This window comes from Neophocaena asiaeorientalis, unplaced genomic scaffold (assembly GCF_003031525.2).
Source record: "Neophocaena asiaeorientalis asiaeorientalis breed wild unplaced genomic scaffold, Neophocaena_asiaeorientalis_V1.1 scaffold30, whole genome shotgun sequence".
In the NCBI taxonomy this organism is placed as follows: domain Eukaryota; kingdom Metazoa; phylum Chordata; class Mammalia; order Artiodactyla; family Phocoenidae; genus Neophocaena; species Neophocaena asiaeorientalis.
Window position 1 is genome coordinate 8599669 of NW_020174923.1, and position 11298 is coordinate 8610966.

An 11298-nucleotide genomic window follows, 5' to 3' on the forward strand; every position below is an offset into this window, starting at 1 on the left:
TGTAAAACGGGGGCGACAGACCTGGCCTGCAGGACAGATTGCGAGTGGCCTTGTGTGTGTGTACGCGTGCCCGCCAGGAGGGTCTCAGCCTCCATCAGCTCCTCAGCAGGGCCTCTGCCCATTACATTAAGAACCCCGGAGACAGCTCGGCCCCGGGCCGGGCAGGGGCTCAGGTGACGACAGCTCTCTGACCAGTGGCCTCCACCTTCTGCTTTTACCTTCTGCTCAGGCATCCCCATCGCTGTGGCTCAAGCCCTGGGTGGGCTGACCCCCGCACCCGGCAGGCCTGGCTGGAGGCTCCCCTGCGGCCTCTGCAGAGCTGGATGGATGGTCACGGGGAGGGGGTGGTCATCGATCAGCCCGGCCCAGACAGGGTTGGGGGGCTAGGCTGGGGGAACAGTGGGCAGCCCTTGTTCCCAAAGACTCTCAGGTCCTGTTCAGTCCTCACAGTAACCCTGTGAAGGGAGCGCCCATTTTACAGGCGGGCACGATGAGGTCATTCAGCTCACAATCCAGGCTCCACACCTCCGCCCTCCTTCCCACAGCAGTGCCCCCGCAGAAGATGCAGCCAGGGTGGAAGGGCACCTGTGGGGGGTCTGCAGACAGGGGGAGAATCCCAGCCTTGCCCCTGCTGCTGCCTGATGCTTGCCCAGACTTCCCTGGGGTTTGTCTCAGCCTCAGTTTCCTCATCCATAAAATGGGATAGTCCTGGCCCCCAAGGGCCAGGAGGGGTACATGGGAGAACGTGTTCGGTCCCTGGCATGGTCACGGGCACTCAAGAAGATTTCAGAAGCAATTATGAGGATGGTGGTAATAAAAATAATAATTACAGGATAAACTTTATAATATCCTGGTTGGCATCTCCCAGGTGTCAGGGGCCATGGCTGGAATATTTGATGGAGCCCCTGGCCTGAGCTTGGTGGGGACACAAAACCATTGGGCAGAAGGGGAGATGGTTGAGGAGGAGGGCCAGTCCTCGGGCTGGTAAACAGCTCAGGCCAGGGATTCCCGACGCCACCCTCTGGGGGATTCACACTTTTCCTTGAAAGGTTATCAGAGTTGGAAAATCAGTGTGATTTAATTTTTAAAAATAACTTTGGTTACCGTGGCCTAAGGCCAGCTCAGCGCAGAGGCAAAGTGATGGGGCTGCACGTCTGGAGTGTGTGAGCCTGTGTGCATGCGGGTGCGTGCATGTGTGTGCACGTGTGTGTGCATAGTGCTGAGGTGTGCCCGGTGCCCGGTGCGTAGTAGGCATCTTATAAGCGTCAGTGCTCATCGCCGCTATTAACCCCCGATGTGGAAGGTCCTGGCTGGGGCCCTGGAGCTGGACTGCTGCTTCTAATCCTCAGTCTGGACTTGGCCTCAGTTTTTCTCATCTGTCTGATGGGCTAATGACAGCACCTGCTTGTGAGGGTTAAACTGCCGCTCTTAGGACAGTGCCTGGCGCACAGCGAGGGCTGCTGCGTGGGCGGGACGTGGGGCAGCAGCAGCGAGGCGGACCCTAGGTTCAGGGTGATTTAGAGCAGGGGGGGCGCCTTCCAGTCACGACTGAGTCCAGGTCCCCTCCCTGTTGTGCCCTCCGCCCTCGTCCCTCTTGCTGTAGGAGGGGACTGTGGGTGACGTGAGGTTTGGACTCACAGCCAGGCCAGAATCGCTTCTGGGGCCACACCGGGGGGCGGCTGATGCCCCAGGGGCTCACTGGCCCCTCGGCCCCTCAGCTGCCAGGTCTGTTGATGTGGGCACTGGTCAGCGCTGTCCCTGCCCTTGGCAGTGAGGCAGAGCTGCCCAGCATCCAGGGGCCCGGTCAGGCCTCTTGTGCCAGGAAGAACTGCAGCAGTGGCCTTTTATGGAGCCTGGCGGTCACTTGGCTGCAGGCTGTGTGTGCTGTGTGCCGACTCTTCAACCGAGATGATCCTGGGAGGCGGGGAGCCCGGCCCCCAGGGCTTTGGACTGGAGCCCCACAGTGTGGGCAGCCCGGCCCTGGGGGATGCAGACCCTCCATCCTGAGGTCCCAGGGTGGGGGGCTCTGTAGGGCTTTTCCTTCAAACCCCATGTCGATCCCAGTATTCCCAACAGCTAAGAGTGGATCTGCACTGGAGGGGCCAGCCCCGCACTTTGCCTCCCCAACACCGTCCTGCATCTCAGCTCCTCCCGGGCACCCCAGGACCTCGCATGGGGCAGTTTGACCATCCCTGTGGTCAGAAGGCGAGGGGTCCGTGTCCTGCTCTGCCACAACGTACTGTGAGAGCTCGGCCACCACCCAGGCACCCTCCTGCCTCCTGACCTCCCCCTGACCCACCCCCAACCAAGGTGTGCTGGGGGGCGATGCCCAGGCATCAGTGCATCGCAGGCCCGTGACCTGCTCTCTCTGGAGCGCCACGCCAAACAGCCCCGTTCTCTCCCCAGGGCAGAGTGGCTTGGGAAAGTCCACCTTGATCAACACCCTCTTCAAATCCAAAATCAGCCGGAAGTCAGTGCAGCCCACCTCAGAGGAACGCATCCCTAAGACCATTGAGATCAAGTCCATCACACACGGTGAGGAGTGCCGGGCGGGGGCTGGGCGGAGGGATGCCAAGTCGGGTACCTCAGGTCCCCTGAGCTGGTGACTCTCGGCAACACCTCTGGGCACGTTGAGACTCAGGGTGAAGGGTGAAGGTCCTGCTCTGAAGGACCCCTGCAGGCCCTGGTCAGAGCCCCCTGGAGATAGCTGAGTTTTCCACCAAAAATCATGGGAAGGGCATGCCCAGGATAAGTGTCATCAGCTCTGCTGGACTTTACTGCTGCAGGCTGTCATCTCCCTGGCATCACCCTGCGGGTGCCCCAAGTGGGCTTCTTTGGGGCAGGGTGGTCAGGGAGCCTGGCTGGGGTGTCTGTACGGTCCCTGGGTCTCCCCCTGAGCTCGGTGGGGCTGGGATTCTGTGCAGATATCGAGGAGAAGGGCGTCCGCATGAAGCTGACGGTCATCGACACGCCGGGGTTCGGGGACCACATCAACAATGAGAACTGGTGAGGGGCTCCGGGGGCCGCTTCCCCGGGTGGAAGAGCCCTAACGGGGCTGCTGGGAATCTTACCCCTCCCCCCGACCCATGAGGTCGAAGTTCAGCATGGGAGGCTAGTGCGGGTCTCTGCTCTGCTCAGAATGTCAGACACCTCCACACGTGTACGGGCGTTGGGCTGGGATTTGGGGAATTACGGACCTGCGGGTGGGGATGGGGGCCTGCCCCCCAGCTTGGGTGGTGGGGGTCCCGCGTGCAGGCTGACTGGGGCCTCTCCATGCAGCTGGCAGCCCATCATGAAGTTCATCAATGACCAGTACGAGAAGTACCTGCAGGAGGAGGTCAACATTAACCGGAAGAAGCGCATCCCAGACACGCGCGTCCACTGCTGCCTGTACTTCATCCCCGCCACCGGCCACTCGTAGGTGCACACAACCGAGGCCTGGGGCTGGGCTGCCCTGCGTGCAGAAGGGCTGGGTGGGCCGTGGTCAGCAGCCTGTGTGCCCCAGTCTCCCTCTGCCCCCGTACCACGTCCCACCCACTTGTCCACCATCCAGCTTGCCTGGCAGGGTGGAGGACCAGGCGGGCCCAGGATGGTTCGGGGCCTGGGACCTGCCTTCTCAGGCCGGCCATTCGGGTAGGCCTGGCAGGCGGGTTGAGACTCCGGCTGTGTGTCCTTAGCACTTACCCGCTCTTCCAGGGTGGCTGCCGGTCCCTAAGGGGGGGTGATGATGGTGTGATAACAGTCCCCGGCAGGAACCACCAGGAGGGTTTAAAGCACAGAGAACGGGCTTGGCCCCCGGCAGGGCTGGATGAGGGCTGTCGGTCGAGGCCACCTTGGTGAGAGCTGTTTTCTCCTGCGGGTTCTGTCTGCAGCTAGAGGTGCACACACGGGTCAGCGAGGCTGGCCTGCGCTGGGTGCCCCGGAGCCGGGGTGGGGGGTCTCCTTGCCTCCTGTGAGCAGGGTGGTCTTCCCTGTAGGGCAGCTGGGCTCCTGATGGCCTCATAGACCCTTTGTCCTTGGCTCCCTGCGGCTCTGTCTGCACCAGATACCTTGGTGCCTCTCTGCCCGCTGGTGGACACCCTCGGGCTTGTCCTGAGTCAGGACGTGGGGAGGAGGTGGACCCAGCACCCAGCGGGCAGCAGGTGCAGTGGGGTGGGGAGGCAGCGTGAGTGGACGGAGAGGGAGAGCTGGGGCCCGGCGTCCTGCTGGTCGCCACGGCCTGAGGCTCCGGCTCTTTCTGGCTGTTCTACCCTCGGTTCTACTCGGAGCAGGGAGCCCAGGGGTTGGGGGCCTCAGCCCCGCAGACACGTCCAGGAAGGAGCCCGGCAGGAGGTGGCCGGCCTCTGCCGGGGCCTTTGTGGGAAAGCAGGCAGAGTCCCCGAGCTGTCCGCAGCGAGGGTCAGCTCAGGGGTGAGCAGGCCCGGCACCAGAGCAGGGACCGTGGCCGAGCCTCTCCCTCTGGGGGACAGCGGGCTCAGCTGCGGGCCCCACGGCAGCTGGTCCAGCTGGTCCAGGCTTTGCTCCACTGAGGGCGACGCTGGGAAGCAGAGCCGGCCGGCGAGCTGAGGGTGGGCACTGCTGCTTCTGCAGGGGCCCAGCTGAGCGCTGCGCCGTCCCCTCCTTCGGGTCCCGGGCCCGTGGGGCTGGGGTGGCCCCTCGCCCTCCTCGTTCGGACCTCCTCCCGGAACCCGCCTCAGCCCCACCCCGTGTCTGCGACTGCCTGACCCTTGACGGGGGGAGGAGAGCAGACGCAGCTCTGCTCATGGTGGGGATGTGCTACCCGCCGTTCGGGGGTCCTGCGGCCCTGCCCACACACCTGCTGAGAAGAGGTTTCGAGTCGGTGGGGGTGAGGGAGGGGCTGGAGGGTAAGCCTCTCTCCACGTCAGATCTCAGGCGCACTGGAGCCTGTGGGCGGGGGGCTGGGACCGCCCCAGAGAGCAGCCTCCCAGCCCGTCCCGGGAGTTGGGGCCGAGTGAGCTCCCATCCCTCCTTCCTCTCCCCCGTATCGAGGACCCACGGCACGATGGCCACCTGAGCCGATGGCAGGGGCAGCACTTCTCCGAGTGGACACACTGGGGGCTTTGGGAGCTCGCGCACGAGGGTGCTCGGAGCAGGCCTGCCCCTCCGCCCCCTGCTGCCCGGACTCAGTGTGTCCCAGGAGCCCTTTTCCTTTTTCTGTCCACGTCCCTCCAGCCACACCCTCAGCCATGTCTCTCTGCTCCAGCCTCAGGCCCCTGGACATCGAGTTCATGAAACGCCTGAGCAAAGTGGTCAACATCGTCCCGGTCATCGCCAAGGCCGACACGCTGACCCTGGAGGAGAGGGTCTACTTCAAACAGCGGGTAGGGCGCCATCTCTGCCCAGCTCCTTGGCCCCCTGCCCCTCTGTGGGAGCGAGGCGGGTGAGGGCCAGTCAGACAGAACAGGCCAGGTTTTTATTAGATGGAAGAGATGGTCCGGAAGGGATGGGCTCCGCCAGGGGACAGCTGGCCACTTTCTTCTCTGCCACTGTCCCGCTCTGGGCCGCTGTCCGAGCAGGAGGGTGAGCCCTGGGCCGCTTCTTCCTAACAGGGCCGCATGTCAGAACCACCTGGGGAACTTGAAAAACCCAGGTGCCTGGGCCCCCGCAGAGCCTCCGCCTCAGTGGGCGTGAGCAAGGAGGTCCCTCAGTCTAATCCCCAAAGCTCCGCCCTCCTCACCGGCCCCCCCCCCAACACCCCAAACCACCCCGCGGGCCTCCGCTCACAGCCCAGGTGCCAGGGATTTTCCCAGCATGCTCGGGGAGGACGGTGTCCTGGTAATGGATGTGTCTGGAGGAAAAAGGAACGAGAGAGCTCCCAAAGCTGCACATAGGCATTTGCGCTCAGGGCAGAAGTGACAGTTGTTCACCGGGATGTTATCACTGAACGTCATCCATATGGGTAGCTGTCGCTGCAAAGGGTGGTGACGGTTTAACACAAGCAGGTGCACCTGTGCAGGATGGTGAGCTGCAGTGAGAGGCTTTCCACGTAGAGCTCAGGGAGGGGAGGATTCGGCAAGCCTGAGTGATTTTCTTCGGGGTGTGATGAGCTGGGGGACAAGGACAGGGAGATACCCGGGACAGAGACCCGGGTCCCTTGGGCGGCTGCGGTCTCTCCTGGCAGGCAGGTCTGCAGCTGCCCCTCCTCCACTTGGGAGGCACAAGAACTGAAGAGTAGCAGTGTCACCAGCCCCCCAGAGCCCACCCCTGATCCCGAGCCTGGGGCCACTCACTTCGTGGAGGTTGTGGCATGAGCAGATCCCCCAAAGCTGGGTTTGTCCAGCTTGCTGCGTGGACGGTGCCCGCATCTCTCCCCTCTGGACCCCCAGATCACCGCAGACCTGCTGTCCAACGGCATCGACGTGTACCCCCAGAAGGAGTTTGACGAGGACTCAGAGGACCGGCTGGTGAACGAGAAATTCCGAGTGAGTGGACCGACCAGGATGCTGTTCCCAGAGGCCTCTCACGTCCTGCTAGAGGACATGGGTGGGGGTCTTCCCACCCCATCCAGGGTGTGCTGGGAAACGGGTGGGAAGGCCTTGAGCCATGAGAACGTTATTTTCTGGGCTAGGAGGAGTCGGTGCCGGTGTTCACATGCAACCTTCTCAGGCCAAGGGTCTTAGTGCTGGGGGCCTGGACTCCGGGCAGCTCCACCCAGGGGCCCAGGGAGTGGACTGGCCTTTGCACGCTCGCGTGACCAACGCTGCCTGCCCTTTCCCCAGGAAATGATCCCGTTTGCCGTGGTGGGTAGTGACCATGAGTACCAAGTGAACGGGAAGAGGATCCTTGGAAGGAAAACCAAATGGGGCACCATTGAAGGTAATCGCTGAGCTGATGTCTGGGGCCTCCAGACAGGTCAGAATAAAAGCTGCTTCTGCTGACTGGGAGCTGCGTTCATCTATTGCATTGCCCACCTAGCCATGGCGAGGGGTCCCATGGTTACCGCTCGGCTGGGGGGAAACGAGGGGGCAAGTGGCTCGTCTGGGGCCCACAGCCGTTAGCTGACGGAGCTGCACCTCCACTCCCATCTCCCATGGGCGGGGAAATATCCAGGGAGGAAGGAGGTATGACGGGCACTGTCAAGCTCTAGGTCCTGGTGCTGGGGTTTCACAGGCGTGCTGTGTGACCCTGGACAAATCACCCTGCCTCTCTGGGCTTAGGAAAGGGCTGGGCTATAGCTCTGTCCAGCTGAGAGCCAGATGCCCTCCCCACTTGCCACCCCCAGAAGTTCCTGGGATCCCAGTCTTAGTGTTCTGGGGCTGCTCTGACAAGCCAGCACAGTCTGGGTGGCTTAAAACAGAAGTTTATCCTCCGAGTTTTGGAGGCCCTGAGGGAGAATCTGTTCCCTGCCGCCCTCCTGGTGGCTGCCCGCTGTCCTTGGCATCCCTTGGCTTGTAGACGCATCACTGCAATCTCTGCTCTGTCTTCGCACAGCCTTCCTCTGTGTGCCTGTGTTTTTCTTTCCCTCTTCTTATAAGAACACTTGTCACTGGCCTTAGGGCCCACCCTAAATCCAGGATGACCCCCTCTTGAGATCCTTACTTTAATTATACCTTCAAAGACTTTTTCCAAATAGGGTCCCATTCACAAGTTCCCAGGGTTGGGAGTTGGACGTTGTTTGGGGGACACAGTCCAACCCACTACGGTGGCCATGACCCTGGGTGGGGTGGACCTGGGCATTTCTTTACCCCCACCCCCACCCCGTTCCGTTCTCCCTCTTTAGAACAGAGTAAGATAGGCCACTTCGCTCCTTGTTCACTTGGCTGAAAGGCCCAGCGTAGAGAAGGAAGCAGAAAATCCAGCAGTTGCTTTCAGCTCCAGCTGCTGCCACCCCAACCCATGCCCAGCTCATGACCTTGGGCATGTCCCTTCATCCCCCAGGGCCCCTGTTTTCACCATCTGTAAAGTGGGTACCATATGCCAAGAGTTTAATAAAATGAGAGAATGTCTCAGGGACCATTGGAGCTTTGGGCCAGCAGATACTTTTAAGTAACTGATATAAGGAAAATGATACAATGGAGCGCTCCCAGCCTGGCTCATTTTACCTGGGTTAATTGTTAAGTTCCTTTACCTCCCTGACCCACCTGGGCCGTCTCAATGAGGCTTCACCCTGGGCTCGTCCCGCCTTGGCCCCACCTCTTCCGTTTCCTCTCTCCCTGAAATCTTGCTGTTTAGGAACCTTTTTGTGAAGGTATGTTTTGGAGGGTGGAGAAGTTCGGGATAAGAAAGGGCCAATGGGGGGCGGGGGGGACTTCCCTGGTGGTCCAGTAGTTCTCTGCGCTTCCACTGTAGGGTGCTCGGGTTCGATCCCTGGTCGGGGAAGCAAGATCCGGCACGCAGCCCCCAAAAAAATGAAAAAAAGAAAGGGCCAATGGGGACCTGGGAGGGGCAGGGAAGGGCAGCCCGGCAGCTGACAGGCCTCTGCTGCCCCCTGGCGGCCAGCTAGGGCCCTGCAGGCAGGCGGTAAAGGAAATTGTCAGGAAAGGAGCGAGGCTGGTTATCCGTGTCCCCCTCTCCTGCTCTGGCCCGGATACCACGCATTGAATGACCTGTGCGTTGTCGTGGTGCCACCAGCTCACATTGAGGGTGGTGATGAGAAACAGCCCCATGGAGCCTGTAAAGACAGTGGTGGGGTGGTGGTTCTCACATCCCAGCAGCCTTCATGAGGCCCTAGAGGGAATTTCTGCCCTATCTTAGAATAGTTGAACTTCCCCAGGGCCTGGTGGACTTTTTTTTTTTTTTTGATCTCTGGGACCTTGTGAATTGGGAGCTGGCCAGAGAGCTGGCCACTCTGTGCTGGCCCTCAGCCAGAATTATTAAGTGTTTCTCCTCATCCCCACCCCCACCAGTCCTAGTTCTTTGTTCTTCCTCTGACTTGGTGTCCAGCAGCGTCCTGAGGTACTTTGCTCATCCTTGGAAGCCTCCTGAGATGTTTTAAGAGGTAGGCAGGTGTCATAAAGCACACAGTTAACTCATTTATCCTCTCGTGTCCCTGACAGGTGGGTGGCATTATTATCCCCATTTTACAGATGAGGAAACTGAGGGTCAGAGAAGCCAGAATAACTTCCCTAAGCCAGGAAGCGGCAGAAACACACTCGCTCCAGGTTCAGAGCTCTGTTCTTCCCACCAGCTCTCACTGTTTCTCCAAGTTAGATTAAAAGGCTGCGTCAGGGGCTTCCCTGGTGGTAGCCTGCCAGCTCACCAACCCTTTAAGCTTCAGAAAGGCCCTGCTGCTCTGGGATGGGGAAGCCTGGACCAGGGAGCCAGGCCTCACGGGCTGTGGAACCCGGGCAGATCTCTTTTGCTCTCTGAGCCCCATCTTCCTACAAGCACAGAAGAGGAACCTTAGTCGCTATCCCGTAGGGTGTGTGAAGGTCGGATTAAGTCCCCCGGGCTGGGCGCCTCCACAGAATAGCAGAGAATAGCCTCTCCTTCTGCCTTCTCTGCCCACCTCCCTCAGTCCAAGTGATGCCACTCACCACCCTTTAAAAGGTGTGCTAGCGCCTGCTGGCCGCACAGCAGGCGGAGTGTTCCCACGTAGTTCTGGACCGTGGCGGTAACTACCGCCAGCCTCAGCCCCAAGGCACTACCTGCACGCTCCAGGGTTCCCGTGGGGGCCCGGGGACCCCTCCCTGCCCTCTTCCCGCGTCCCCAGAGCTATCTGCTGCTCTGCAGCTTGTCGGTGTGGGAGGCTCTCGTGTGTCCTTGTGCGCACCTTTCCCAGGCAGCGTACGGCTCAGTTCTGCTGGTTCTTGAGCTGCGTGGAAACAGTCACCCCCGGTGCCTGGCCTGTACGCGGCTGTCCTTGTGTGTGTCCTGAGCACGTGGGGGAGAAGTCCCAGCCCTGATTCCTGCCTCATTCCGTTCCCAGCCCCCCTCTCGTCTTCCGGTCTCCCCTGGGACATCCCCCCCGTCCCCCCGGCATAGCAGCCGCCCCACCGCCACCGCCTGCTTGGCCTAGCGCTCCCCCCCGCGGCCGTCTTGGCCGGGTTACGGCGCCATCTCCCTGCTAGAGCAGAACCCTCCGGAGGGCAGAAGCCAAGGTGCCCACGGCTCCCCTGTGCGCGGTGGACCCCTCCTCCGCTTGCCTGCCCAGCATTGGGGGAACGGGGCTTTGCCTGACGTTAAAGCCCCTTCTGTCTCTCCGCAGTCGAGAACACCACGCATTGTGAGTTTGCTTACCTGCGGGACCTCCTCATCAGGTGAGAGCCGGGCTGGTGCTGACAGCGCCGGAGGGGCCTCCATCGGGGCCGAGGGAGGGGTGGGACCGGGCGGAGGTCTTGAGCAGCAGCCGGCATGGCCCCCCGCATCTGCCTGCCTTCCCGGGAAGGACCTCGGAGGCCCATTTTCTAAAACACCTTCTTGGAAATGAAGCAAGAAGTGAAATTCCTTTCTGCTTCTACTTGGAAAGGGTTGAGTCTGCATCGCCGCAGCCTGAGCCCATTAGATTCAGGGCCCCCGGAGGTCTCGTACGCTGGGCGTGTGTTGGGGGGTTCCCAGCTCCCATCCCCGCGTCCTCTGAACTGGTGGAGGCCCCTGTTCAGTTTCCTTGAGCCCAGGCAAGGAGTAGCCCGTCCTCCGCCCATTCGCGAGGGTGCCAGGTGGGTGGGTCTGGGCCTGGGCAGGTGAACAGAGAAGGTAGGGGCTCCCACCAGGGTACCAGGGGCTCCCAGCTTCTCAGCCAGCAGGATGGATGCTAGGGACAGTGTCAATAGGAGGAACGGGACCGTCTCTCGCGGCCTCCAGGTTGGGGGGCTCTGGCTTCCAGGAGCAGCCCTGCCATGCTGGAAAGCCTGGCTGAGGAAGGACGCCCACCTTGGGCCCTTTTGACACGCCCTTTCCAAATCTCTCCTGCTGAGCTGCAGAGAAGGGAAGGTTGAACACAGGACTAGCAGGGTGCCAGCGTCCCCAACCCCGGCCGCCTGCCGCAAGCCGCTGCCCCTTACCTGCCAGCACACCTGGCTGCCGGCCTGGCTCTTCTAAACTGGAGCAGGGACGCTCCAGCCCTGCGCACTGCCCGGGGGCCTCTGCACTCGCCCCTGTCCCTGGACTGGCCACTGGGTTGACACAGAGAAAGGGGGACATGTTAGAACACATGGTCCAGAGAGCAGCTGGGGTTGCCCTGGAGACCCCCCCCGCCGCCACACACCCCTGCCCAGGCTTGGTCTATCTTGGTCTATCACTGGGGGACCCCCGGGGAGCCAAGCAGTGGGGATTGGGGGTGGGGAGGGCAGGCCGAGTGAGCAGGGCCAGCCTCCTGCCCTCGCCCGTGGCCCTCCT

The 11298-nt window shown here is 61.5% G+C and overlaps 1 protein-coding gene across 1 annotated transcript in view; it reads left to right on the forward strand.

Moving 5' to 3' along the window:
- SEPTIN9 (septin 9) overlaps nucleotides 1–11219 on the forward strand; it is a 164747-nt gene extending 153528 nt beyond the window's left edge. Inside the window, exons 5-11 of the mRNA XM_024760864.1 lie at nucleotides 2407–2535; nucleotides 2925–3006; nucleotides 3280–3417; nucleotides 5225–5342; nucleotides 6348–6443; nucleotides 6741–6837; nucleotides 10169–11219. Of these exons, the coding sequence (XP_024616632.1) occupies nucleotides 2407–2535; nucleotides 2925–3006; nucleotides 3280–3417; nucleotides 5225–5342; nucleotides 6348–6443; nucleotides 6741–6837; nucleotides 10169–10224 (716 nt within the window). The 3' untranslated portion in view covers nucleotides 10225–11219. The remainder of the gene's footprint in view (nucleotides 1–2406; nucleotides 2536–2924; nucleotides 3007–3279; nucleotides 3418–5224; nucleotides 5343–6347; nucleotides 6444–6740; nucleotides 6838–10168) is intronic.
- Nucleotides 11220–11298: the final 79 nt, after the last annotated feature.